We start from the raw sequence: 27,885 nt of genomic DNA, 5'->3' as shown, positions 1-27,885 counted from the left end.
CGCGCGGTTTTCCGCGGGGGATGCGGGTAGCCGGGTGGCTTTCAGTCACAGTTTGACTCTTCGCTGAGCGCTTCCACACACGTCACGAACCTCAAAGCAGGGCCAGATTCTGTAACAGATTGTCACCAAATGGCAGCGTTTTCCCGCAACTTGTTTGAGATTCCATTTCAAATTCGGTAATAGATGTCGCCAAATGGCAAAGTTTTCGGTAGACTAATTTGCCCAGATTTGATACTTGTGCAATATGGAGACTTACCATTGAGCAAGGTGGTTATTTCTCCGTCGATTCAAGTGTTCCTTTGTTATTCAGGTGAAGGCTTGCAGTTTTCTTGGTGTTTTGCAACATTTCCTTTTAGGTTTTTCCCTAGCGGTTTGGCTGCTGTTCTAGTTTGTTTGCTCTTCCTAGTGGACTATTATTATACCCCAGGATAATTTGGTTTTTTGGTATATTGATCTATGTGTTCACCTCGCTGAACCTTTGTATTTTTAAGAATTCTCTTGGATTTTGTAGGTGAGCATTTATGTGTAAATAACAATTTGGGCTTTTTCCTGGAATCCAGTACAGCGCTGTAGTAGCCTCAAGTGTACTTCATTGTTATCAGAAATTATTTGGATTGCATCCTACGTTTTGTTCATAATGTTTTCTAAAGGTTTGTGGTAGATACCTCTTTAAAAAATTAAGGCATTTGGTTCTTTTCCTAGATTGTCAAGTTGTTTGTTTCTTAAAATCAGAAATGGGTATTGAGAATTACCAAATACTTTCAGTATTAGTTTTAGAGATGATCATACAGCTTTTCTCCATTACTCTACAACAATAGAACTACAGTAATAGATTTTCTAATGTTGAGCCATCCTTACAATCCTAGTATGTGTTCTTCCATTACATTGCTGGATGCAATTTGCTGTGTATTTAATTTAGGATTTTTGTTTCTATATTCATAAGTGAGATTGGCCTATGGTTTTCTTTAGTTGTCTAGTTTTGATATCAGTTTCTGCTAGGTCTCAAAATGAATCAGTCAGGTTAAGTTTTTATATGACCTGGAATAGACGTAGCATGTGAATGATTTGTGACTTACATTTTGAAGAACTCATCTTTAAAGCCATCTGGAAGTGGTGCCTTTTAAGGGATAAATTTTTTTTTTTCCTGGAAAAGTATCCGTTACATCTACATTTTCAAATTTAGTATAAAATTGTCCGTGGTATTATTAACATTTTTTTGATCTCATATTGTTCTTAATTCATTCCTACATATTTTATTGGAGTCTTTTTTTCTTCATCAGATTTACTGAACCAATTTTTGATTTTATTAATAACTTCTGTCTTAGAAGTTTTTTCTCTTTCATTAATGTATGCCTTCATTAAGTTCTTCCTTCTTATTTCTCTGGTTTATTCTGTTCTTTCTGTAGAATCTTGAGTTGAAAGCTATTTTCTTTAAAATGTTTCATATGAAATATTACAAACATGTATAAAGTTACAGAGAATAATATAATGAACACTTATATACCAGCCACCTAACTACGGCGTTTTAGCATTTTTCCCATATTTGCTTCAGATTTTAGTATTACCTATTCAGTTAGAGCCCCCTGTGAACCCTTCTGCAATCTCATTCTCCCTTTCTTCTTCCCCAGAGGTAACTCCTTCCCTGGATGTGGTATCTGTCATTCTCATGAAAGCTTTTATACATGCTATATATAGCTATGTAAGTAACATATGGTATTGTCTCATGTGCTTTTTAAACCTAACATAAATGATAGCATTGTGTAACTTTGTTTTGTCACCAAAATTGTATTTGTGAAAGTTATCCATGTTGATTCATGTAGTTCTAGTTTTTTCATCTTAAGTGCTGAATAGTATTCCATTGTATGGCTATAAAGCAATTTATCCATTCTCCTTTTGCTAGTAATTTAATGATTACTGATTTTTGCCATTATGGTACGAGTTAATTCTTATACACATCTTATTGGGCACATGGCAAGAATTTTCGGTTATATGTCTGGAAATGGAATTGCAAGGTGGAAGGGTTTGCACAATTCAGCTTTATTTGATATTGCCAAATTGTTCTCCGGAGCTGGCACCAATTTACCCTTCCACCAGCAATGTGGGAGAGTTTCCGTTGCTCCACATCCATGCTGTGCCTTGTTTGTTTGGGGTTCCTCCTGCCAAGTCTTTCGCTATTATAGACAGTGCTGGCGGTAAACTCTCTTGTATGTGTTTTCTGGTACGTTTGTGCAAGAGTGTCTCTGAATATATACCTAGTAAAGGAGTTGTTTGCTTTGTTTTAGATTAATATGTAAAAGCATATACATGTGTCCCCCATATTTGAGGTATTTCCTCTTTTAATAGTAAAATTTCAGTCATTCTTATTTATGTTTAATAAATTTGGGTTTGGGTTTAATTCTAACTTGTTTTTTCTGTGTATCATGCTTCCTGTTGTTGTCTTCTCTTTTCTGTCTTTGGTTTGATAAAGTTTCTTTTTCCAGTTTTTTTTCTCTAGTGGTTTGGAAGTTATACATTCGGTCTTTATTCCAGTGGTTACTCTTATTATATAGTAACTCATTTAAATTATATTTTTATAGAAACATGTAGAGTTAATCAGCACCCATATGAGGCAGTCTTGCATAGTAAGAGTGGAGTCTCTGAAGCCAGCCTGCCTGGATTCAGATCCTAGCTTTACCACTTATTAGCTGCATAACCTAGAGCTTATTACATAACCTCTCTGTGTCCATTGCCTCTCTGTAAACATGGATAAAATAGCATATACCCCATAAGATTGCTGCAAGGATTCACATGTTTGTTTGTTTTTAAATTAATTAATTTTAATTTTTGGCTGCGTTGGGTCTTCGTTGCTGCGTGTGGGCTTTCTCTAGTTGCAGTGAGCAGGGGGTACTCTTCATTGCAGTGCCTGGTCTTCTCATTGTGGTGGCTTCTCTTGTTGCGGAGCACAGGCTCTAGGTGTGCAGGCTTCAGTAGTTGTGGCACGTGGGCTCAGTAGATGTGGTACGCGGGCTTAATTGCTCTGCGGCATGTGGGATCTTCCTGGACCAGGGCTCGAACCCATATCCCCTGCATTGGCAGGCGGATTCTTAACCACTGCGCCACCAGGGAAGCCCTGGTGTTAATATACATTGGGTGTGTAGAATTCTTAGGACAGTGCCTAGCACATAACACATAGCTCTCTCCAATCACCAGTTTTTTTTCCATCTGTGAAATGGGCATCACACCTGCCTAGCAGATTTGTTACAAAGATTCAGTGCATTAGTGTTCATATACAATTCAGTTTAATACACTGAGCATCTTTTGAATTAGACATGCTTTTTGGCTTCGAGGAGTTTGTGATCTAGTAAGGACACAGACCTGTGAACAACAGCAGGATGGTGTAAACTTAATACTCTCCCCATGTCCTCTCTTGTCCCCTTCTTACCTATGCGCTACATAGAGCAGTTTTTTAGAACACGTCAGTCAGGTCATGCAATCCCCTGCCCACGTCAGGTCAACTTTCATTGCACTTCACATAAATCACAAACTCCTCAGCATGACTTCAGCACTAGATTCTGGGCCCTGCCTCGTCTTCTAACCTTATCTAGTGCCACCGTCCCCTCTTCTAATGGACTCCCACCACACTGGCCTATCCTCAGTTCCTTAAACCAATTCTTTATTCCTCAGTGCACTCTGCCCCGAATTCTCATCCCACCTGCTCCTCCCACGGCTCACTCATCTTTCAGGTCTCAGCTTGATTTAGTCAGGCTTAGTTACAAACAACACAGTGCACTCTAGCTGCTACAGGGGCTTTATTAATATAATGTCGCCCACAGAAGCTCCAGGAAGACCAGAGGCCAGATGCAGGTACAGCAAAACCAGGTATGATACCCAAACACACTAGAGGCACTAGTGAAAATCCACCGCTGCGGCCACTTGACACCAAACCCGCAGCTTCTATAAACACAAGCTACAGAAATAAGGACTGGGTTCCAGGAGCTCTGCCTCTGGTCTACTCACCACTGGGAAGTCAGAGTCTGGCACATTTCTTTCTTCATCTTGCAAATCTTCTTCCAACAAAAAGTTGAATCTTTCCAACTTCATCTTTCAAGTTAAAGTTTTGCATGACTGTGCCTGATTGGTGGGGCCTGGGCCACATTCCTGTGCTGCAAAGGAGGGCAAGGAGGCAAGTTTCCTCACAGGAAATGGCTCAGATTTTATAAGGGTGTTCAAAAGTGCCAAGCGTCCAGGAAGCATGTCACATGAGCACCGAATATCATGTGACCTCAGCATAAAGACTTCCCCAACAACCCAAAGTATGTACATGTTCTCCCCACCTGGCACCATTACTCTTTCACTGGAGTCTGTCATTTTCTTCAAGGCATTGATCACAACTTATATTGTTATATACTTATTTGTAATCCTGGAGCCAGAGTCTAATGTCCACGTGGAGCTGTATTCTAGCAAGTGTAACTCAAACAGCCAAAAATAATACAAACATGTATTTTAGTCTTTAACATGGGTCTCTTGGAAGAATAAAAGCATCAAACAGGCTCCAGGTCACAATTGCCAACAGTTCCCATAGGAACTGCTCTTTTCTCTCTTCTTTGATTCTCCCCAATCCTTATGTGGATTGGTTTAGCTTGTCTTCATAAATTTTGCCCCTAGGGCTCTCCCTTCAAATGTTTTTTGCCTATTCTTCTACTTTGCATCACAGACATTCAGAATGGTCTGAGACATACATGTTTCTCAGGAGAAAGAAGTTAGGAGGCAAAGTCTATCAGAGGCAGCTGGGAACATGCGCACAGTGAGCGTTTTGGTTCACCGCTGTAGTGACCGCCAGATTATGTTTTATGAAGACAAGGACAGTATCTGTTCTATTTGTACCTAACGTAAAATCTGATACAAATATAGTCAATTAACATTTGTTTTCTGGAAAAAAGAACAGTGCAGGAACTGAGTTATAGACAAGCAAGTATACAGCCCCGAGCAGGGGCTCTCGGCCTAGTGGAGGGTAGGGGTTGAGTGCAGGGGCTAGTTTGAGAAGGCATCCTGGAGGAGGTGAGGCCAAAGCAGAATCTTAAAGGGCAAGAATTCACCAGGCAAAGGAGGAGGTGAGGGTAGAGAAGAGTATTCTAGGTAAAAATGTACCACAAGCACTAATGTCAGAACGGCTTAGAATGCTATTGCTAAAAGCCAAGCAGGATTGTCAGGAGGTGAGGCTGGAGAGGCAGAAGCAGGCATGCAGGGCCTTGCCCACCACACCAAGGAGGCTGGGCTTTGTCCTGTGGGTGATGGAGCCACAGTGGGTGGGGTGAGGTGGAGAGTCACCCTCAGATTTTCTTTGTAGACATTACTGGGTGTCAGTGTGAGGTTGGATCTGAAAGAGGCAAAAGAAGAAAACAGGGAGAATAGTTGTGAAGCAAAAACTGTAGGCCAGCAAATAGGGCAGTAGTAGGCAGTAGGGATAAGAATAGTAGGAATAGTTTTAAGAAATTATTTGGAGGTCCCGTTGGCATACTGGGTGGGTGACTGGATGGGGAAAGTGAGGGGGGATTCATAGTGTCCGGACTCTGGCTTGGATGCTGATGTCACTAACTGGGGTGGTATAAACGGGAGGAGTCACAGGCTGAGAGTGGTGGGGAGACTGGGAAGATCTCCAGTTCAGTTTTGGTGAAGTGTACTTGAAAGTACCTGTGGGACTTCCATGCTTAGATGTTCAGCAGGTACTTGGATATAGGGGTCTGCAGCTTAAGGCAAAGGCCAGGGTCAAAGATACAGACAGAGGAGGGAGCAGCCTGGGGGAGATAATGAGTTCAGGAGTGCTGGGGGTGGTGCCCTGGGAGCGACTGCTATTCTCAGGGTGGCATTTGGCCCTGCTGACATTCAGTTCCCTTCCCACCTCCCTTGGTACTTCTCTAACCTCTGACCTCTTCTCCAAATGCTTTGCAGATTCCTATTCCTCCTCCCTGAAGTGTGGTGTTCCCAGGGGATTTCACCACCGGGTCCACTATTGGGCATCCATCAAAGCTTTATCTCCAGCCCAGAATTCTTAGGTAAGATTAAGACCGATGTCTGCAACCACTTTCAAGAGAAAAGAGGTAGTTGCAGTGTGGACCGATTGTCCAAGGGCCATCACAGAGGGTTCGTGGCTCTGTGTCCCATTTCTGTGCACTCAAGACTGGCACTTGGAATTGACCCTGTGACTATTTCTTGTTTCTCTGAAATCATCACATCTGGAGACCAGAGGTTAGAATTCAGATCTGTTAAGGTGCATTAGTATGTACCCCACCTCCCCACCCTATTTGAATCCTGCACATACCTTTCTCAAGGTTGTTGACTCCCCTTTTATGCCTAGTGTATTGTTTTCTTTTCATCAGGAACTGAAATCAGACGAAAATGGAAATAAAAATTTAAATCTTACAGATACAGAATAAAAATAACCGTTCAGATCATTAAAAAGGAAAAATAAGTGTCCATGGCTCGACTTCCTTAAAACAAAATTCACAACTCTTACTTTGTGAGAAAGAAGTGCTTTTTATTTCAGAATACCTTGTTTTGTGTTCACTGTTTCAATGATGAAGGGACTCTGAACTCATAAGGCAAACCATGCTGTGACTTACATTTTTTATGTAGAGAAGTTGGTTAAAGCACAAAATCAGTATTTTGATAAATTCGCTTTTTAAAATGTTTTTCACATCAAAGACTTAAAACTAGTTACAACAGTGTGATCTGTTCCTCAGGAACACAAGGATGACTTTGGACTTGATGAGAAACATTGAAAACAAGCACACAGCGCCACCTGCGTCCAGCTCTGGGGTCTAGAGAAACACTTCCTGAGTTTGTCTGAGGGAATGTGCTGACCGTCAGCTGTACCCCAGTTCACCAGCAGATTCAGGGTAGTTCTTTAGCAGATTTCTATTGTGAACCTAGGTCTTTGAATTTAACCCTTTGGGAAGATTTGTGCAGTATGAGTCTTTGGTATCTTGGAAATTTCACAGGAAAGATGAAGAAAGTTCCATTTATTCCAGAAGCCACTGGTGTAAATCATATGCTTCTGTGAGGTCAACTGATCAAGGGTTTTAAGGTGTGTGGTCATCACCCGAGTGAGCAGCTTGCCCTTGCACGCTCAAGGGAGCCAGCTGGGTGTCGGCCATGCTCGGTGGCGTAACAAGAGTTAGGGCTCAGGAAAACTGGGTAGTTTCTTGTTAAGCTCAGGCTTATCAAGAGTCAGAAGGACTCAGGTAGACTTGTATTTACACTCCCAGACCCATACAGATAGATGTGGAAGAACACGATCATTTCTGTTCTTCACAAAGTACTCAGGACTTCGACAAGAAACATCACAAGTTTACATAAGTGCCTATTTTCATATCAATTTATGAATTCAAAATTCCTCTCAAAAAGAATAGGAGATACTGCTTTTAGCCATCAATTTCGGATGGGAATACAAACACCCATAGGAAATTGTAATGGTGTTCTCCCTAGGTTTTAAATTCCTCTTATCCATTTTTGACATTTTCTCCATCATATACTAAATTCTGCCCATCCTCATATTAATTTACTATTCTTACCAAATACCTTTAAACTATTTGTATACATGTACATATATATTATTTATTAAGTTGAATCTTATGAAACTGATAATATTTGATCATTTTGTTTGAAAACATTTTTTTCACATGCTTGAACCTAATAAAATCTGAACTTTAGCTGGATGGCTGTACCTCCTTATGTATAAACTATGCCGTGCTTTCTGCTTTACTTCAACAGGGAGAATGAAAATGCTTACTCTACTCACCACTTCTTATGCATCCTTGCAAAACTGTGCTTGCTGACTCCTGGTAAACTTCATGAAAATATTAAAGGTGTAGTAATTTCCACAAATACAGTATATAACCAGAAAAAGTCTGGTCCAAACTGGGCAGATTGAAGTACATTACCCATCTACCTTACTGGAATAGCCTATCCTAAAAGATAGTTTTTGCAGGCTTACGGTCAGGTCTAGAATCAAAAGGTCAAATATAAAATACCAAAGCATGGGGCTTCCCTGGTGGCACAGTGGTTGAGAGTCTGCCTGCCGATGCAGGGGACACGGGTTCATGCCTTGGTCCGGGAAGATCCCACATGCCGCGGAGCGGCTAGGCCTGTGAGCCATGGCCACTGAGCCTGCGCGTCCAGAGCCTGTGCTCCGCAACGGGAGAGGCCACAGCAGTGAGAGGCCCGCGTACCGCAAAAAAAAAAAAAAAAAAAAAAAAAAAACCAAAGCATTTTCAACTGGAAATTCTACTTCTGTGTCCTCAATGACATTTAATATTATAGAGGGCCCACCCTGAGACCCCACACTAAGCACCAGTAAAAGAGGTATGCCCCAGACCTTACCTTTAAGAAAATTAACATCTTTCAAGAGATATAAAAATATAAATAATGAGAAGATATTCTAAGTATTGTCAGTTTCAAACTGGGACAGAATAAAATGTAAAAAGAAGACAGCACTTGAGAAATCTCAAAATGACTTCAAACATTAAGGGCAAAGAGCCAAATACAAGTGTGTGTCGAGCCTACATTCAGTCACTACATTAACCAAAGGTTCTGGATTCAAGGAGTCCTTTTATCACCCCAGAAGCAGTGATTAGAGATCCTCCAGGTCAGTTAGATCCACAGCCACTTTCAAGAACAGGGTGTCATCTTTAATGTAGGTGTTCTTGGCATTCTCCAAAGTGGAATGAGCCACGAAGCGTGGACAGCCAGAGGCAATGTTCATCTCCCCATCGGGTCTTTTAAAGCTGCTGCTATTGGGGTCAGCCTTGAAGGTCTCCATAATGTGGTTCCTTTTGCCACTTTGGTCCAAAAGCATCAGGGTCACCCTCTGCCTGAATGGCCACTGCAACAGTGAGTCAAACTCCCCTCGCATCACCACGAAGTACAACGACAGGTGCGTCCCCTTCCCGGACCCGTCCCCATTCAGGTACGCTCTAGCGCAGAGCCTGTAGCCACACCGGCTGGTGTAGAAGGGCTGGCTGAAGATGGATACTGTGTGTCCGTCCAGCGCCTCCTTCTTCTTCAGCTTGTAGTCTGTGACCTTCCAGATGAGCTTTCCGTTATAGCAGGCACTTTCTAGCAGCTTAAATCGCTCTTCGTTTTTATTCAGCTGTGCTTTATGAATATTAATGTGGGCATCATGTTTGTTAGTCTCCCCTTCCAAAACAACTGCAAGGAAAAAAAGACTCTGAAGGCCTTAAAGTTGTCTTTAAAATTTGCCCAAAGAGGAATTTTGTTATCCGAAGAGAACCAAGAAAATTCTGACATCCCAAAGATGAACTGAATTCAATGTCCACCAATGGACAATTCCTATTAATAATATCAACTCCGTGATTCTTGTGTCTTGGCAAGATTGGCACCAAGAAAACCCAAATGCGTCCTCTTGATCTGAGGTTCACCAAAGTGTTGAGAAGATGCACTCTGTACTGAGCTAGCGGGCATCTGCATGGTAAGCCCCACTGCTTTCTAACTGGAAGGCTTTGAAACAGCCAAGCCTGTCTCTTTTTCTATACTTAAAACGATGTTCCCACCACATCTTTCCCCTTCTCATTTTTGTCTACTCTCCTTAAAAAACCATCACTCCCTGTTCTTGGAATTTCCTGGCCCATTTCCACCCCTTGCTTGTTCCAGCTCCCGCTCATGGCCCTTCATCAGTTTTGCCTGAGTGGCCAGAACCTCATGCTGTTCTGTTTCACAAATACCAGATTCAGCCATTATTGATCCTGGACAGCTGCTTGTTTCATGAACGCATGTAGAAATAATGAATCACCAACAGATAAGTATAAAACATTCGACATACCTAATCTTTGATCATGGGTTTCTAGCAGGGTGATTTTCTGTTTCACTGTATCAATCGCTTCCACCAAAGGCCTCAGATCAAATTTACTTTGTTGCTGGTTAGCCATTTGTAATAACTGACGCACCTGAACTTCTAGCCAAGCAGACTTGTCAATGTGACTGGCAAGAACCTTTCAGTACAAAGTGGATCATCATGTCAAAAAAATTTGAGTAGTTCGTTAAGGTTATATCTTTCAACTCAAACATTTCACCTTTAATTAATCAATTAATGAAATGAAAAATGCACAGTCCAGAAGAGAAAATTCAATGAGGATCTCAGAGAGATGAATCACCTAATAGCTTCCTCCCCCTCCACAGCGTCTCTGCTCCTGTTTCAAATCTTTGAACTGTTCTTCATCTGAGTTTTACTCCTCCCTTGGTGTCTCTCCTCTTGGTTCTCTACCCTATCTTTATATTTCTGTTCTCTCCTTGCCTTATCACTTCCTTCTCTTAGATGCTACTCTTCTGATTCGCTCCTACTCTGCTAGAAGGCAGAGAATGCGCTGGAAGAAGGCCCACCTGTTCTGGCCTGAGCACTACAGGTGGTACAGAAGTGCCTGAGCTAAAGCCTGAACATTTGGTTGCTCTCTTTAGATGGAAGGGACTAAATAAAACTATATATTTCTCCTCCACTCTTACCCTTAGTGCCTTCATTCTTGACTGGTTTTTGTGTTAGAAAGAGGTCAGAATTGAGATAATAACATATGGTGGATTTCCTTTTTTCTACACACACTCACACACACATCCATATGGTATGCTGACAAATATGGAAATGATATGGCCTACATTTTCTGGAATAATCCAGATTTCAAAAAGATTGCCCATATCACATCTTGAAATATTTTCCACTGTAAATTTTATCATCACAATAAAGTCATTATTCTTTAGGAATTTGTTTATGGTTATTTAACATTCATGATTCACAAAGTAATTTTTGCTATGTTTTAGTGACGTTTAAAACATTTTCTTCCCAGGGGAATTAATAGTTTTACTTTGTTGACTACAAAATGCAGGACTACAGACGCTCTCAGGGAATCTGAAATCAAGTGACTAACATCAGCCCAACATTGATTACAGCCCTAATTGCCATAAATTATAGAAAAGTACTGTACCAGTGTAAACATGTACTAACATTGCTATATGTACTGGGTTATGTAAAAGAGGACCTTTATTCTTAGGAAACACATACTGAAGTATGTAGGGGGAAAGGGCCATAAGATAGACAACTTACTCTCAAAGGTTCAGAAAGAATACCCAAGGGGGGGGGGGGGGGGGGGGGGGGGGGGGGGGGGGGGGTTTGGGACAAGGAGGGGGGGGGGGGATGAATGAAGCAAATGGGACAAAATACTGACAATGAGTGAATCTGGATGCAGAATATACAGGTGTTCTTTGCACTATCTTATTCTTGCACATTTGAAATTATTTCCATTTAAAAATTAAAAGAAAAACCCTCACGGCTAGTTGAAGGCTAAATCTTGATTATGAATAGAAAGGCCATTTCTCACCTGTATATTTGAGAGGAAAGTTCCATTTTTGCCAAACAACTGTGAAAATTGCTTGAACTCCTTTTCGAATTTCTTTACGGTTTCTGCTAGCTGCTGGATTTTACTTTCTTTTTGTTCCAGGCTCTTATATAAGTCAGAAATCTAATAACAGGAATATGAATGAGGTCAATGAACTGTATGCACGCAAGTTAAAATTTAAATATAGTTCTAGGAAAATAATGCAGGTTAAGTATTTCTAGGAAAGATATACACACATATATTTATAGAAAATATTTACAGGTAGATTACTATATAATTCTAAGAAATGTTCGCAGGTGCTTCTGAAAAAAAATAATAAAGAAAAGAAAGATCCATAGATTCCTCATCAGCCTTTTCTATATGTAACCCACTTTGATGGCTCATCTAATGCTAGTGACACCACTTGACTACATTTGCCGAACTGGTTCTCCTCTTTCATTCAGCATGCACTTATTAAACAACCGCAGAGTCCTGATCGCCATACCACATTAGATGCTGTAGGCACAGCATCGATAGTAATAGCTGCAATTTGCTGAGTCTGTCAAACCCTTATATTCCTTAGCTCTTTTAATTCTCAACGAATCCTATGTGTTGGGTATGACTATCAGTTTCACTTTACAGATAAGGAAACAGAGGCAGAGCGTTTAAGTAACCTGCCCAGCATACCGCTAGCAAGTGGTAGGCAAAACACACCACCTCTCAGAATTTATAATCAATTTGAGGAAAATAACCAAAAACCTTTGCGTGATCCTCGACAACTCTTCTCTTATCCCTACACCCACTTAATCAGCAATACCTGCCAACTTTAGCTCCTGACACACAACAAAACAACTCTTACATCCATTTCTCATTGCATCTCATCTTGTTTCAGCCTGCGTTATTTCTCACCTGGGCTGCTACGATAGCTTCCTAACAGATCGTACACTGTCCCTAACAAACACATACCCGAAAAGAAGCTCTATGGGAGCTGGACTGGCATGAGTCCCACCGTCCGCTGGAACCTCAACAACTGGGCTGGTGCCTGGCACCAGTAGGTGCTTGATAAATATTTGTTAAATAGATGAATGAATGAATGCTCCCCCTGTCTTTAGCCTTGTTTTCCTCCAAATCATACTCCATACTGTGACCAGAAGAATAATAAGTGACAAATCTGGGCTGGTCACCCCTCCAATTTAATCATCTCTAGTGGCCTTCTTTTACAGGCTGTACAGGGCCCTACAAAATCTGCCCCTGGCCACCTTTTCAGCCTCATGCCCATTTGCACACTACACGCCTGCTGTTTCAGGCCCTGCTCTCGGTCACTTCCTCCTTCACCTAGAAGTGACCACTTTTTAAGCCTCACTCAAGGGCATATCCTCCCAGAAATACTTCCACACTAGTACCACCTACCTAGGCCACCTCTTAAGTTCCATGACATTCTGACCATACTCCAGAAGCATAACTTACCTTCATGACTTATTGCTTTTTTTTTGGTTAATTTGGTCATTTTTTTCTCCACTAAATTGCTGAGGCTACATTTCACTTATTTCCAGATCCCCAAAGCCCAGCACAGCGCCTGGCACACAGAGGGCATTTGACACATGTTTTATAAATGAATGCATAAGTGGCTGCAATAACCATCTGATCTCTGGCCCCGAAATCTTCTACTTATACCCCAAGAGCTGACTCCCACATGTGCACCAGACATCCTTGACCAAAAGCAAACTCAGTGTCTCCTCTTGCCCCGGCGCCCTCACGTCTAACCTGTTCCTGTGTGCAGTGCCCATCTCAGTTAATAACGTTACCAAGTTCCCTGCCTTAACTACAGCATGTGACTCCAACCTGCAAAAGTCTCTCAATGCCCTCCCTCCATCCCCACTGACACAGCCTTGGTCAAGCCTTCACCTTCGGCATCACCACCAGCCACTACCACCTCCAGTATCACTTCCCCTAATACTGAACTGCTTATTGTTAGCCAGGCACTGTGCTAAGAGTGCACATATATAATTTGACCCTCACTACGACCCCATTTTACAAATGAGAAAATTGTGGAAGACAGAGGTTAAGTAGCTTGCCCGAACTCCGATGTGCGGAGCCAGGTCTTGAACTCAGGCCTTTCTGGCTCCAGGACCCTCACCCAACAATTGGCAGGCTCTACTGCCACACTGTCTAGTTTACTGCAGCATCCTTCTGCCTGGTCCCTTTGGCCTCATTCTCTTCTCTCCTTCTATCCATCTTCCATGCTACCACCAGCTGTCGTATTTTTAAAGCCAAACAATTAGCTGACCAAGTATCTTCCTATTTAAAAACGTCTTTTAGATCCTTATTACTGGCAAACATTAGTCCAAACTTTGGCCCTTAAATCCTTTCTGAAATAGAGCAGAATATGAATAAATTTAAAAAATCACTGAATGTAAAATATTTGAAACTTCTTAGCTTACATGGAAGGCCAATGCAGTCTGGACCCAACAGACCAGTCTTCAGCCTTTCCCTGTCTCACACCTGGATGTCTCTCTACCCCCAAACCCCATTTCCTTGGACCATCAGTCTCTCTCATGCCTCTCTGCCTTGGCATAAACTTTCCCCTTCTGGAATATCCTCTTTCCACAACATTTTAACTGACGGACCTTCTCTTCCTTCAAGATGATGCAGCTCGGATGTGTTACCTTGAAAGGCCTTCTGCAACTCCCACAGGGCAAACTGCTGCAGCCTCTGTACCCCAACACAGGGCACCCCCATTGCACGTCCCACAAGGCACAGCATCTTATCTGTTTACATTTTTGTGAGCTCTTCAAGGGTGCGTGCTGTGTCTTCCTTGACTCAGTGTCCCTAGCAACTAGCATTGTACCTGACATATGGCATGTGTTTGTTGGATCAGTGGATAGACGAATGAGGCAACTCCTACAGAAAGAACTTGGGAATGGCTCCTAGGCAGCATGCCTTCCACCAGTTACAGTTTAATCAGTCTTTCTAATTTTCTCCACGATCTGACCCTGAAACTCACACACCTACTTTAATATGGAATCAGATACCATAAAATAATCTGCAGCCGTAAAATTCAGCTCCCTCTCTGCAGCTGGATGGTTTTCTTCCCTACCTGGGCTTGAAAAGTCTGATCCTCTGAGATGCCCTAACAAAATAATGAACTTTTAGAATAAGTACTCAATAGAATCAGCATTTATTGAGGTCCACTATGAATATTCCAGGGACTACGGCTGGCATTTGCACACATAATTTCACTTGATAATCACAACCCAGTGAAATAAATATGTACGTATGCATTGATTGCAGTGAAATAAATATGCACGTATGAGTAGGTTGCAAAGTTAATAAGTTAAGACTTATTACAAAATATATAAAACCCACGGTGCCTAGAACAGATAGTCAAATGTTGTTTCATGGTAATACTGATTTCATTTAAAAACGCCAGACATCTACTAGGTTCCTACTAGGTGCCAGGTAATAACCACAAGGTGTGTGGATAGGCTGCAGAGAGGCAGTGTGGTGTAACACGGGGAGCACTGGACTGAGAATCAGGGACATGGGTTTGAGATTGAATTCTGTCCCTTAATATCACAAACACATCAAAATTTCTTTGAGCTTAGTTACTTCATCTGTTGGTTGAGGGGGCTGAACCCAAAGATCTCAAAGGCACTTTCCAGTTTAATGTGCTACAAGCCTGTGAGTCTGGCCACTTAGTAGAAAAACATCTACCTCCAGTTGACTTATACTGAAACAGAGAGGAATATAAAAATACCAACAAGTACAAATCCTAGCGATTCTGTTGCCTCCCTTTATACTTGAACCCTTGAATATTTACCTGTTCTTCTAACTGGAAGTTCTTTTCTAAAACCAGAAGCATGTGGTCCCGTAAGGCTGAATGCTCATGCTCCTGCAGGTTTCCTCGTTTATCCTTTAATATGAAGAGAAAAATAAGTCAGGTTGTTGAAAGGCTCCCAAAATGAGGGTGGTGGTGGGATATTCTGCTAAAGCAGAACTTTAACAACTTTGCTTACTTGTCTCATGGTGGGTTGCAGAGAGAATGACCCCTCCCAGGTCCCTTTTCCAGCTTTAGGATTCTACAGTACCCATGACACACTTACAGAGAGTCAGGCCACTATCAAAGTTCTCAGCACTAATTTCGTTCCTTGCCCTGGGAGTATATGACTGAGGGTTAAGTGTAGTTATTACCACCTCTCAACTATTCCCATGTAAAACTTACCTCCTTAGTGGGTTATCTCCCAGATCAGTTTTAAGCCTCCGTTAGTTCTCCCTCCTACCAAGCACACTTCTCTACCGCCTTCTATCACTGTCCTTTTATCGGGCAGAAGGTATGCAACCTAATTGTAATTTCAGCCCATGCAAATTTGTTTCCTTCAAAGTCAAATTATATGTTTGCAAGAAGAAACGCAAACTTCTTCCCTTATTAAAATTCCATTGCAGACTGCCTGCATTACTAGTAAAAGCAAATGGTATGGGTGGCCCATAGACTCTAAGCAAACACTCATCATCAATTTCCCTTCAGTTTAGGGTTGGCCCCTCCTCCAGAGAACTTCCCCAGCCATCCCCAGCAAGTCCTAGAATACAATCCCAATGGAAGTTTGGGCCTAACTGTAAAGAAGATTCCTTTTAGGGACTTCCCTGGTGGCGCAATGGTTAAGAATCCACCTGCCAATGCAGGGGACACAGGTTCGATCCCTGGTCCAGGAAGATCCCACATGCCGTGGAGCAACTAGGCTCGTGAGCCACAACTACTGAAGCCCGCACGCCTAGAGCCCGTGCTCCGCAACAAGAGAAGCCACCGCAATGAGAAGCCCGCGCACTGCAAGGAAGCCCCGCTCACCACAACTAGAGAAAGCGCACATGCAGAAACGAAGACCCAAAGCAGTCAATAAATAAATAAATATTTTAAATAAAATTTTTTAAAAACGGAGATTCCTTTTAGAGCTGGAAAACAATTCTGTATTTTGTGCACAAGGAAAGTAAACCCTATCCTTTCTTCAGCCAAGACAATCACTGGTTTGCTATGTGACACATTTATGGACTCTTCACTGATTTTTTAAAAAAGGTTTCTCATAAGAGTTTTTTAAAATAAGAGAAATATATGCTTATCTCAAACAATATAGCAAGATGTAGAAGAAAAATAAAAGCCCCCTTCTCTCTGTCTCCACACCCAATTCCCTAATCTCACTACCAGAGTCAGTGAAGATACATACACAGTGAGATCATACTGTATGTAATTTTTAAAATATATACCTCATTCTTTTTATCAGATGCATAGTATTCCAAAATATGAAAAAATATATATATATATAATTATATACTCAGTACTTCAGAGATGGACTTATAGGTTGTTTTTCATTTTTTGTGGGTTTTTGGATTTTTTTTTTTTTTGGCTATATACAGTAGTCCCCATTTAGCCACTGTTTCAATTTCTGTGGTTTCAGTTACCCATGGTCAACCATGGTCCAAAAATATTAAATAGAAAATTTCAGAAATAAACAATTCATACTTTAAATTGTGAACTGTTCTGAGTAGCGTAGTGAAATCTTGTGCCTTCCTGCTCCGTCCTGCCCCAGAGGTGAGTCAACCCATAGTCCAGGTATCCAGGCCGTACATACTACCCACCCATTAGTCACTTAGCCATCTTGGTTATCAGATAAACTGTTGCAGTATCGCAGTGCTGTCATCAAGTAACCCTTATTTAGTCGATAACGGCCCCAAATGATGCTGGCAATTCAGATATGCTCCTACTGTGCCTAATTTGTAAATTGAACTTTATCACAGGTATGTATGTATAGGAAAGAAAAACATAGTATATATAGGGTTTGGTAGTAACCATGGTTTCAGGCATCCGTGGAGGATCTTGGAATCTACCCCCATGGACAAGGGGGGAGTACTGTAAATATCTTTGTTTGCATGTGTGTTTGTATATGTGTGTAATCATTGCATACTTATGAAAGGATATCTGTGAAATAAATTTCTAGCAGTAGGATTGCAAGGTCAATGTGAGGGTCACATTTTATTTTCATAGATATAACCAAACCTCAAAATAGTTGGTATTAGGTATTATAAATTTTATGTATATATAAATTATTTGTTCTGTTTCTCTGGAGAACCCTAATACAAGTATTAGTATTATGTATTGTATACAAGTCTTTTTTTCTTTTTTCTATTCTGTTTATAGTTATTATAAAATATTGGCTATATTCCCTGTGTTGTATTATATATACTTGTAGCTTATTTATTTTATACATAGTAGTTTGTACCTGTTAATTCCCTACCACCATCTTGCCTCACCCTACTGGTAGCCACTAGTTACAAGCGCCAGTCTTAAAGTTTCTCAGAAGTGAATGTCCTTCTGCATCTTGAATGGAATCAAGAATAAAATGAACTCAACAAATGAATTATACAGTAGAAGGTAGAAACAATTATTCCATACCTTTACAGTACAGCCATAGTGCTTGAAAGGACAGTCTTGTTCAGCTTCAGGACACACAGCAAGGTGTTCATCCACCTACAAAACAGACAGCCTCATGCTAGAGAAATGCATCCCCGACTCTCCAGCTACCTGGTATAACTGCAGCAAGCAGGGAGCCAAGGGTGGCTTGGGAAGAAGGGAGGAAGCACCATGCTGAAGCCTGGGGGAAGGAGAGCTAAGATGAAAACAGAGAAGAATTCTCAGGGAGAAGGGGAGGGAAGACAGAACCATGGTTATCGTGAGGATAATTTAAGCCTTGGGCCCCTGCTTATGGGGTTTGATCAAACACACACCACAGTGATTACTGAAACTCTATCTTACATAAAATCTACTAAGAGAATTATTTACAGTTACCTCAGTTCTTGGAATAATCTGCAAACACTTGTTGGGACAAGATACTGGGTACTCAGGACACAAGTTTTCCTCATGATTCTGAAACAGAAAAAGTGTGCTGAAATAAAGCCAGCCTTGCTTCCAAAGGCTCCCTGTATGGCCTCAGAGTGTGTATACATATGTCCCTTTGGGGATCTATGCTATGTGGCTTACCCTCTGTAGGAAGGTATGGCCTAGTTCCAAAAAGCGTTCTAGATGGCTGCCTTCTTGGTATAAGTGAATTCAATTCAGTTCAATTTTCCAATTCTTTTAAAGAAGGTCAGAGGACATGGGACTGACAGAGGACAGACTATGGGAGTCACTGGCTTGGCTCCTTTGGTACATGTAAAGGGTACCCCATGCTCTCGTCTTATGCCAGCATCCTGCCCCTCCAATTAGGTCGGAGCATCCTGAGGACAGACAGTGTGGTCACCTCCTTGGGACCCAGCGCCTAGCATCACTCCTGGACCACTCACACTCAGCAGGTGCTCAAACAACATTTTTGCCAATGATACATGAATAGAGTCCCACCAAGGAGGCTTTTAGCTTTTTATAGAACCCTCAGATGAAGTTATTCTTTAGACCTCTTTCTGCATAAAAATAAATCCAGAAAAGTGCTTCTGGTATCCCACCTGATTCACTGTGACCACTGAGGCAGAATTTAGTCCCATAAAGATGATTCTTTTTTTTTTTTTTTACCTGTAGATTGATGACTGCCACATCCTTTTTGCAATAAAGGCATTTTTCCTCTCGAAACGGACAGTCTGCGCTCAAATGCTCTTTCAGATCTTTGCGAAGGACTGGCTCCCGACAGCTCTCATTAGGGCACTGCACAGCTTGGAATAAGCAGTGCTGAAGGTGGTCCTGCGACAGATAAAAACAAGCCAGTGGGGACCCACTGAGCAGGGCAGTGGGAGGGGAAGCCTGGTGCAAGGCCTAGTGAGGGAGGGAGGGAGGACCCTGGGGCAGCAGGAGAAAGGACTGCGGGGGTGGGGGGCAGGGGGCACAGCCTCTGTCACAGGCTCTCTGCAGAGGCCACCCGCTGCCTCTGCTGAGCACAGGGCATGGAGAAGGCTGCTTGCACGGAGGCTGTGACAGCCAGCCTTGTTTGGAGGACAGGGGAAGATGCGTGAGGAAGAAAGCATGCCGGGTTTATCTTTGATTACCTATTAACCTGCTCATATTCTCAGGTTAGCTCTTGAATATTTTCCTTAGACACGCCAATTAATTTACCAGCTCCTCAAGGACATTTCTTTTGTGCACCCTCCATCCCCACCTCCAGCACCAAGTACTAATCTCTGCACAGCAGATGGTAAAAGCCGCAACAGAGGGCAAAGAGGGAAGAAGAGAAGGCTACCTCCTAAGTAAGTGAAGGAAGGGGAAGGACTAAAGGAAAGAAAGGGAGGGAGAGGAAGCTGTTCCAGAAGCGGTAAAGAAAACGATAGAGGAATACAGGATCACAGGCCCAGGAGAAGCTGGGATGGGCCATCCTTGTCAAGTCAGGAAATGTTCTTGACCAGAACATTAGAGAATGGTGACTCAGACAGTGTTCTTCATGTTACAGATTTTTAAAAGCAGGCATGTCTTAACAGAACCTGTGGATAACACTGCAAGTTACTGTGGTGCTGACAAGGTATCAAAATCCTAAGGAGTTTGTTCCCCACCACAAGATCCTTTAAAACAGGGTTGGCAAGCTACGGCCCTTGGGCCAAATCTGGCCTGCTACTTGTTTCTGTAAATAAAGTTTTATGGAGAACAGCCACACCTATGTCTCACATAATGGCTATGGCTGCTTTCCCTCCGAGATGGGAGAGTCAGGTAGCTGCGACAGACACTGTATGGCTGGCAAAGCTTAAAATATTTACTATCTGGCTCCTGACAGAAACAGTTTGCTGACCCCTTAAGAGAACACACAGTTTTACTATAGGATGTAAATAAATATTATAGCTGTTCTCCTTTGCCTCTAGTAATGAGAGACAGTGACAACTGACATCTACATCTTCTCCAAAATCCATGGATGCTACCCCTCAGCTCTCACCAAAACCATCAACATTCATCAAGACTCTGCTACCTGTGAGATCCTACACCTTACTCGCAAGGTGAAGGAGAACAGGGAATGAGAGGAAATACAAAAGAAACAGGTGAAAATAAACCAGCCACTGTTCTCCAGAAGCTGAGGATCTGGTCACTAGAGCTGATCAATGAGCCTCATTTCCTGTACAGGCTTAGTGACAACAAAGTTGGTAAAGAGGCCCTGCTTGCTCTAGGACCTGACTATCAAAACAAGTGGCGAGGGACTGTCTTAGGAAAACACAAAAACCTTCCGTGAACTTCCAAAGAAATTCTTGGGTTAACAAGGGAATCATTTACACATTTATGAGCTCAGTGCCTAGGGGTGCAGAGGCACGATGGGGAAAAGACTGAATCACCTGAAATACATTCCAAAACGTGTGGCTGGGAAGGGAAACTTGTAGCATCCTCCTAGCAATTCCCTGGAAGCTAGAGATGCTTGCCTCGTATTCATTCATAGTGTGATTGAACCTGACATGGGCTTGCTGTGGCGGAGCCACGTTTCCTGCTTCCCATTTAACAACCTTCCACCGCTGGATGCAAGAGCAAGGTAGGACAGCTTCATCTGAAAGGAACTCGACAACCCTTCACCTCCCCTACACCTCGTTTGTTTGCATCTCATACCAATGCTTCGCCTTTACACTACATTCTAGCTCTGTTCTGGTCTGTGTCGTCTGCCTTAGATCACAACCTCTAAGACAGCAGGGCCCACAGCGGCTAGGAGACACCCACCCCAGCACCTGCAAATGCTTCCAGGCAGGGACCCTTACAATTGTGTCTTTCTGCAGTCATGCCCTGGCTCCCATCCTAGGAATCCCCAATCCTTCACAGTTTTCCAAAAATGACGTGTCCTTGCTCGACCATTTCTTTTGCCCAGCATGTCTCACATCTTCTCTTTTGAATCAATAACCCTAACCCACAAGTTAAGGTCTAGCACACGTGGTATGTCCTCCATGTGTTCCAAACAAAATGAATCTCTTCACGTGAGATTAATTTCACACCTTAGCCCTCGGTGGGCTGCACTGTAGCCAAGTGCACCTCTAGACAAGAATTCTCTGAGGGCAACCCAATGAATCTCCGTACCATGCTTAGCCCACTAACTGTCACATAAAAATGTTCAGTACGTGTCACTGGAGAAATAGCAAAGGCAAATATTGTTCACCAGTAATACCAACCTGGTATCGTCCCAGAATAACCTTGGCATTACATCCAGGAGCATTTTTGCAAAATACATATAAATTGAGGACTTCTCTTCTGCAGCAATTGTCTTTAAACACCTAAAAGATAAACAAAGTAGGTCTCACACACTCCAAAGCTTTAGAGCAACGTGAAGGAAGCTATTATTAATTTGGTCTTCAAGTACATCTCAAAAGTTAGGTGGAAACTTCCAGTCAGTGGTTGGAATGGAAATACCAGATTCACCACCATAAAAGAAAAGGCTGTCTCAGATACATCTGACAGGCCACCAAACATACAAGCCAGGTAATTTAATGCTTAGTGCAGTAGGCTGAAGCTAGGAGAATCTCGTGGTGAATTTGACCCCACATGCTCAAAGGTCAAGAGGTGGGGCTGTGGATGAGGGTGATGCTTTCAGCTTCCTGTCCCAGGGTGAACGTTTGCATTAGTCATCAGGTGGTGTCACTGAAGCTGTGCTGACTTATTTTTCAGCACAAGCCAGGGGTTGGCAAACTTTCTCCGTAAAGGGTCAGAGAGTAAATATTTTCAGCTTTGCCAACCACGTTGCAATGTTCTCTGTTGCAACTATTCAACCCTACTGTACCCGATACTTAAATGAATGGGCATGCCTGTGTCCCAATAAAACGTCATTTATGGACACTGAAATGTGAATTTCATATAATTTTCACATGTCACAAAACATTATCCTTCTTTTGATTCATAAAATAAATTTTTGTTTTGAAATAAAGACTCACAAGAAGTTGTAAAAAACAGTACAAAGCTCCTGTGTACCCTTCTTTTGATTTTTTTCAATGATTTAAAAATATAAAACCATTCTTAGCTCACAGGCCACACAGAAACAGGTGGTAGGCTGGATTTATCCCAACAAATCCCATGTTGTAGTATGCCAACCCCTGGCCTAGTGCGTGAGGCAGACACAAGTACAACTGAGCATTTGGAAAAGGCATCATAAGAGCAGAAAGAAGAAGCATGAACATTGGACTAAAAAGACAAACAATTCACTTAAAAAATGGGCAAAGGATTTGAATAGGAATCTCTACAAAGATACCCAAATGGCCAAGCACATGAAAAAATGCTCAGCGTCATTAATCATTAGAGAAGCAAAACCACGAGATACCTCTTCATACCAACTAGGAAGACTATAATAAAAAAGATGGACCACAATGTATTTTGGTAAGGATGTGAAGAAGTTAGGACTCTCATACCTTGCTGGTAAGAATGTGAAATGGTGCAGCTGCTTTGGAAAATAGCCTGGCAGTGCCTCAGAACGTTAAACACAGAGTTACTATGAGACCCAGTCATTCCGCTCCTAGGCACACACCCCAGAAACATGTACACTTTAAAGACAAATTTTATGGCAAATGCATTGTATCTCAATAAAGCTATTGTTAGACATAATAATAATAAAAGAAAGTTTTAGAGACTAAACAGATGAGAAAGTGATTCCAGGAAGCAGGGTGTTTCATTTCTGCAAGTGACTCATGGTAACTGGAGCTAGTACAGGAAGAGGGTAAAGAAGAAGTGGGAGAAGAATCCTGGGGGGGTCAGTAAGGACTCAAACTAGCCTCTCTCAAAGAGGGGTGGGAGTGGGGTCCCACCTTACCCCACAGTAGAGGAATATGGATTCCAAGGAAGGTCCCCCTCCCGCTCTTCTGCTCTAACTTCTCTGTCCAATTCAACCCAGGACACTGGCTGCTCCGTCACCCAGAGAACTGCTAACCCGAAGCACGATTGTCTTACCTCCTGAGATTTGATCACCTCCTTATCTACAGGGCAGAGTGGGACTGCGTTTAATTCTCTGGAAAGAAAAATCAAAATGAAGCCAGAATTAAGGGTTGACCTCAACAGCCCATCCAAGAGCAGCTGCAGCGCTTCAGCCACCCCCTTGCAGTTCCCCCTGAGCAAGCCAGGCCCTGTCTTTATTCATGCTGTTCCCTCCCCCCAGAAGGGGCCCCCCAGTACCCCAACTTCAGCACCTCCTCAGTCTGCCTGAGAAACTCCCATTCATCCTCCAGGATGTGAGTCAAAGAGGGAGTCCTGCAGACAGGGTCAAATGTCCTCTGCCAACGTTCCCTCGGCAGTCTTGTGCTATCACACTGCACCCCAACCTGCACCTTCACTAGAACATAGAGGGTCCTCTGTCACACTGGACCTCCAGCTCTTCACCTCTGTGCACTAGAGCTTAGTTTAGCAGGGTGTCTGGAACACACAGGTGCTGAATGAACGAACCCAGGAATGAATGAGAAGGTGCTGTAATAACCCCCTTTGCAAGCTTGGGAGGGTACAACTCCCGTGGCATCCCTGTATAAACCCCCAAGGCCTGCTTCCATGTCTCTCCTGGTCTCCACCTCAAAATGGCACAACCCACGTTTTACAGCTGCCGGGGAGTCGACAGAGTATCCACGGCGGCAAGGAACCTTCCAGATGCGACACCACCTCTGCCTCAAGCAAGGAAAGGTCAGGGCGCCTACAGGAAAGACCCCCATGAGATACAGGTCCTTCCTCACATGGACTGTGCACTGAGGTCTGCCTTCGTGTGCAAAACAGGTGTGGTCTGAATTTTCAGAAAAGGTGACTATCAATAAGATGGAAAAAAATGAAGATTCTTCCTCAGGCTCTCAGAGAAGGGTGCTGGGAGGGCCCGTCCTCATATTCGTGGTTCTGTGGCCAACCACAGCAATTCCCGAAACCACGATTACAGTTGAGCGGCCACAGATGACACGTAGATCCCAGGAACAGCCCTGTCCGCTTCTGGCCGGAGCGCAGGCCCTGAGCGCTCACCTCAGGGACAGGATGCAGTGCTGGCAGAAGCGGTGCCCACAGCCCGTCTGGTGGGGGTTGTGAAGCACTGAGCGGCAGAAGGCACATCTGTAGCGCTCTTCCAGCTGCTCCACAAACTGGTACTCTGCATCTGGCTCAAAGTCCAAAGACGTGGAGTTACCAGAATTCTGGCGGATGAAGCCACAGGGGACACCTCCTTGCTCCTCAGAACAAGCCATTCTGGGGGATCAGGAGAAAAGAAGGAAAATTCAGTGTGCGAACACCACAGCAACTACAGCCATCAGGTGTTTGAATCATCTGTTCCCTGATTAGTGAACATCACCCACAGGGTCATTCTGTTATGACTTTGTAACCATAGTAACAATCTCCTGCCACTGGAGGGCTCCTGCAGAGGGGAGGTGGCTTTGGGGCGCTCAGCGGGAGGCTGGACCAGATAACTTCTAGCGCGATTCAGTGAGATTTCAGCCCACTGTCCATCAAAAGGATGCTATTATCCTTCAGTGTGGCTACATGCTTGGGCAAAATATAGCCAGGTGTTAACTACATTCTGAGTAAACTCTGGTTCTGGATTTTTCTTCCACTCATTTGAGAAAATTGAAACAAAGGTTTTGTTAACATTTTTTAGAAGCAAGAACTTTGTATACCAGTACATTCCTTGCAAAATATATAAATACACCACCACCACTAAGCCACACCATTTCTCACCTGAGCTAAATAAAAGCCCATTAACTGCTTTCCCCTCCAATCCATTCTCCATACAGCCAGGGTGATATTTTCAAAATACAAGTATGATGGAAGATTATCTCCCCTCATCATTCAGTGGCTTCCCAGTGCTCTTAGGTTAAAGCCCGTGGTGCTAAGCAGGCTACAAGAATGCATCCTCCCCACCCAGTAGCATCCTGGACCTCTCCTCCCCTTGCTTCCTGCCTTCCAACTACACAGGCCTTCTTTTAGTTCTTCCAATATATCATGCTGTCTTCTGCCACAGGGCCTTTGCACGAGCTGTTGCCTCCGTGCTTCCACTATCCCCTTCCAGGCTCCTCATTTAGTTAACTCATATTCATGCTTCAAATTTCATTGCAAGCTTCATATTCTCAGGTAAGCCTTTTCTTCTCCCCCTGGTCTGACAGCAGGAGGTCTACTCATCAGTCTGTAAAACATGCAAGGCTTCCAGGGAGTGGCTAGGGGATAAAGGTAAGTGTGTGTGTGGGGGGGTGGATTTTTTGCTTATAATCCTTTTGAATTTTTGAATATGGATATATTACCCATCCAAATATTTAAAAAATATACAAAACCAAAAACCCATTCATCCACTGTTATATCTGTCATAGAACCAGGTTCCATTCCTTCAGAGCAACGCTTGATTTGAGATTGGACACGCACTTGTGTGATTATTTTATTTATATCTATGCTCCTCAGTGACACACAGATAGCATCTGGTCTTGCTCACTGTTGCGTTTCCAGCCCTTGGCACTAAGCCAGGCGTGGAGAACAACTCAGCTATTTGTTGAGTTAAAGTTATTCAATGGACTTTTTGTGAGACCCTCAGCAGGGCAGCTCTAAGTAGTACTGGCCTCTAACATAGTGATTCTTTTTTTTTTTCTAATAGGTGAGGGAAATTAAGAGGTGCAAGCTTCCAGTTACAAAATAAATGAGTCATAACATAGTGATTCTTAACCTTTTCTGAGCAAGGACTTCCCCTGGCTTTGAAAATTTGATGAAAACTCTAGACCTTCTCCCTATAAAATAGCACACACGTCTTACATGTGTACCCTTAAGGACCCTTGGGACCCCCACCAGGGGTCCCCAGGTTAACAACAGTCTGTCTGTCCTGCAGGCATGCTGCTACTTTTGGCACAGTGCCAGGAGTCGTGGTTTCAGTGTCTGCAAACAGTGAAAGGATGGGTGGTCCTTGGGGGTGACATCCCTCCATGTGGCTGTGGTACAGGAAGGCTTGGCCTTCAGGATGGCTTGTTCTTGGGATCCCTCATGATTCTCCTGGAGCTGACAAGTTCAGCTGGGCCTGGGAGCAGCTGTGTGGCCTGACCACGTAGGCAAGAGATGGGCAGCCCCATTCAACCCTAAGCTCTGCCCAGGTCAGCTGCTGAGTCCGGGCTGTGGCCTGGATGAATGGAGCAGAGGAAGCAACTGGCCTCTTTCAGCAAATAAAGCTTGCTCTCTGGAGAAGCCCAGCAGACCAGGGGATTTTCTTCTTTGTCCTGGGGTTTGAGACCAAAGCCCCACGTTTTCCTCCCTGCATGTTTCCTGCAGAATTTCAAGGGTGGGAGGTGAGCAGAACAAGATGTGATTGTTCCCCCTTTGACGTTGTTTACTCTTGAGATTTAACAAAAAAGTTTTAATTATGATGATGAAGAGGCACAGCACTTGATGTACACAAACAACCTAATAACCAAGACTCACCTTTCTCTCAGAGAAGGGGGAGAACCTATTCCAAACTGCCCTAATCTGTCCTGTGTCCTCTAGTCCCAAGGGAGGAGAACAATTCACGTCCTATGCCCCTGTAGGATTCTCTCTCAAGATCACACTTGTGTCTATGTCACAGAGCATCTAAATTTGGACCCTCAGAGATATACTCTAAAGCAGCAGGTCTGTTGAGCCCCCAGAACAAGGGAGTAGGATGTACAAAACTCAGTTTGGGTTCCCTTCCACTACATTCTATCCTATTTCCTAGCACAAGAATTTAATGTGCTCTTCTGTGTCTCTGTCTTTCTCTACCTTCCAGTCAATTTTGCTGTGAACCAAAAATCACTCTACAAAATAAAATCTCTTAAAAAATGTGAGGACAACTAGGGCACCTACTAGGCACTGGTGAGGGACCACAGACACCTAAGTGCACAGGAGGAACCCCCAGCAACCAGTTGTTTCAATTATACTTTTATTTTTCCTAATATATTTTTTATCTTTCTTATTTTTATTATATTTTTTTGCGGTACAAGGGGCTCTCACTGTTGTGGCCTCTCCCGTTGCGGAGCACAGGCTCTGGACGCGCAGGCTCAGCGGCTGTGGCTCACGGGCCCAGCCGCTCTGCGGCATGTGGGATCTTCCCGGACCGAGGCACGAACCCGTGTCCCCTGCATCGGCAGGCGGACTCTCAACCACTGCGCCACCAGGGAAGCCCTATATTTCTTATTTTACTTTGTTCTTTATTCTTTGATATTTTACTGCTCCTTTTGTTTCTTTGTTTCTTTGTTTCTTTTTTTTTTTTTTTTACCACACCACAAAGGCTGTGGGATCTTGGTTCCCAGGCCGGAGGTCAGGCCTGAGCTCCTGTGGTGGGAGCTCCGAGTCCAAATCGCTGGACTAACAGAGAACCTCAGACCCCAGGGAATATTAATCAGAGTGAGGCCTCCCAGAGGTCCTCATCTCAGCACCAAGACCTGACTCTATCCAACTGCCTGCAAACTCCAGTGCTGGACATCTCAGGTCAAACAACTAGTAAGACAGGAATACAGCACCACCCATCAAAAAAAAAAAAAAGAAATGACAAAAACTATGTTACAGACGAAGGAGAAAGGTAAAAACCTACAAGACCAAATAAATGAAGATGAAATAGGCAACTTACCTGAAAACGAATTCAGGGTAATGATCGTAAAGATGATCCAAAAT

The 27,885-nt window shown here is 43.1% G+C and overlaps 1 protein-coding gene and 1 long non-coding RNA gene across 4 annotated transcripts; one reads left to right on the top strand and one right to left on the bottom strand.

The window, feature by feature from the left end:
- LOC113607506 (uncharacterized) lies at positions 1–21,393 on the top strand. Of its 2 annotated transcripts, XR_003427973.1 has the most exons (4): positions 1–176; positions 1,631–1,699; positions 18,916–19,574; positions 20,178–21,393. It is a non-coding gene; the product is annotated as an uncharacterized LOC113607506 (long non-coding RNA). The 2 variants fall into 2 exon arrangements; XR_003427972.1 differs by lacking the exons at positions 18,916–19,574; positions 20,178–21,393 and adding an exon at positions 6,720–7,238 and having other exon boundaries at positions 15–176.
- Positions 8,220–27,885, bottom strand: TRAF5 (TNF receptor associated factor 5). Of its 2 annotated transcripts, XM_027082918.1 has the most exons (11): positions 27,842–27,885; positions 24,259–24,477; positions 23,218–23,275; positions 21,456–21,557; positions 18,910–19,074; positions 18,193–18,270; positions 17,800–17,874; positions 15,178–15,270; positions 11,361–11,501; positions 9,818–9,986; positions 8,220–9,186 (listed from the first exon to the last, which is right to left on the bottom strand). In XM_027082918.1, the coding sequence occupies exons 2-11, from the start codon at positions 24,474–24,476 to the stop codon at positions 8,609–8,611; spliced, it is 1,677 nt and encodes a 558-aa protein (XP_026938719.1). In that variant the 5' UTR covers position 24,477; positions 27,842–27,885; the 3' UTR covers positions 8,220–8,608. The 2 variants fall into 2 exon arrangements, with proteins under 2 accessions (XP_026938719.1, XP_026938720.1); XM_027082919.1 differs by lacking the exons at positions 24,259–24,477; positions 27,842–27,885 and adding an exon at positions 23,454–24,241.

Source organism: Aethalodelphis obliquidens, unplaced genomic scaffold (assembly GCF_003676395.1).
Source record: "Aethalodelphis obliquidens isolate GAN/ISIS:26980383/991018 unplaced genomic scaffold, ASM367639v1 scaffold48, whole genome shotgun sequence".
Classification (NCBI taxonomy): Eukaryota; Metazoa; Chordata; class Mammalia; order Artiodactyla; family Delphinidae; genus Aethalodelphis; species Aethalodelphis obliquidens.
The sequence above is the reverse complement of the archived record's forward strand: the minus strand, read 5'-3'. Positions and strand labels throughout refer to the sequence as shown.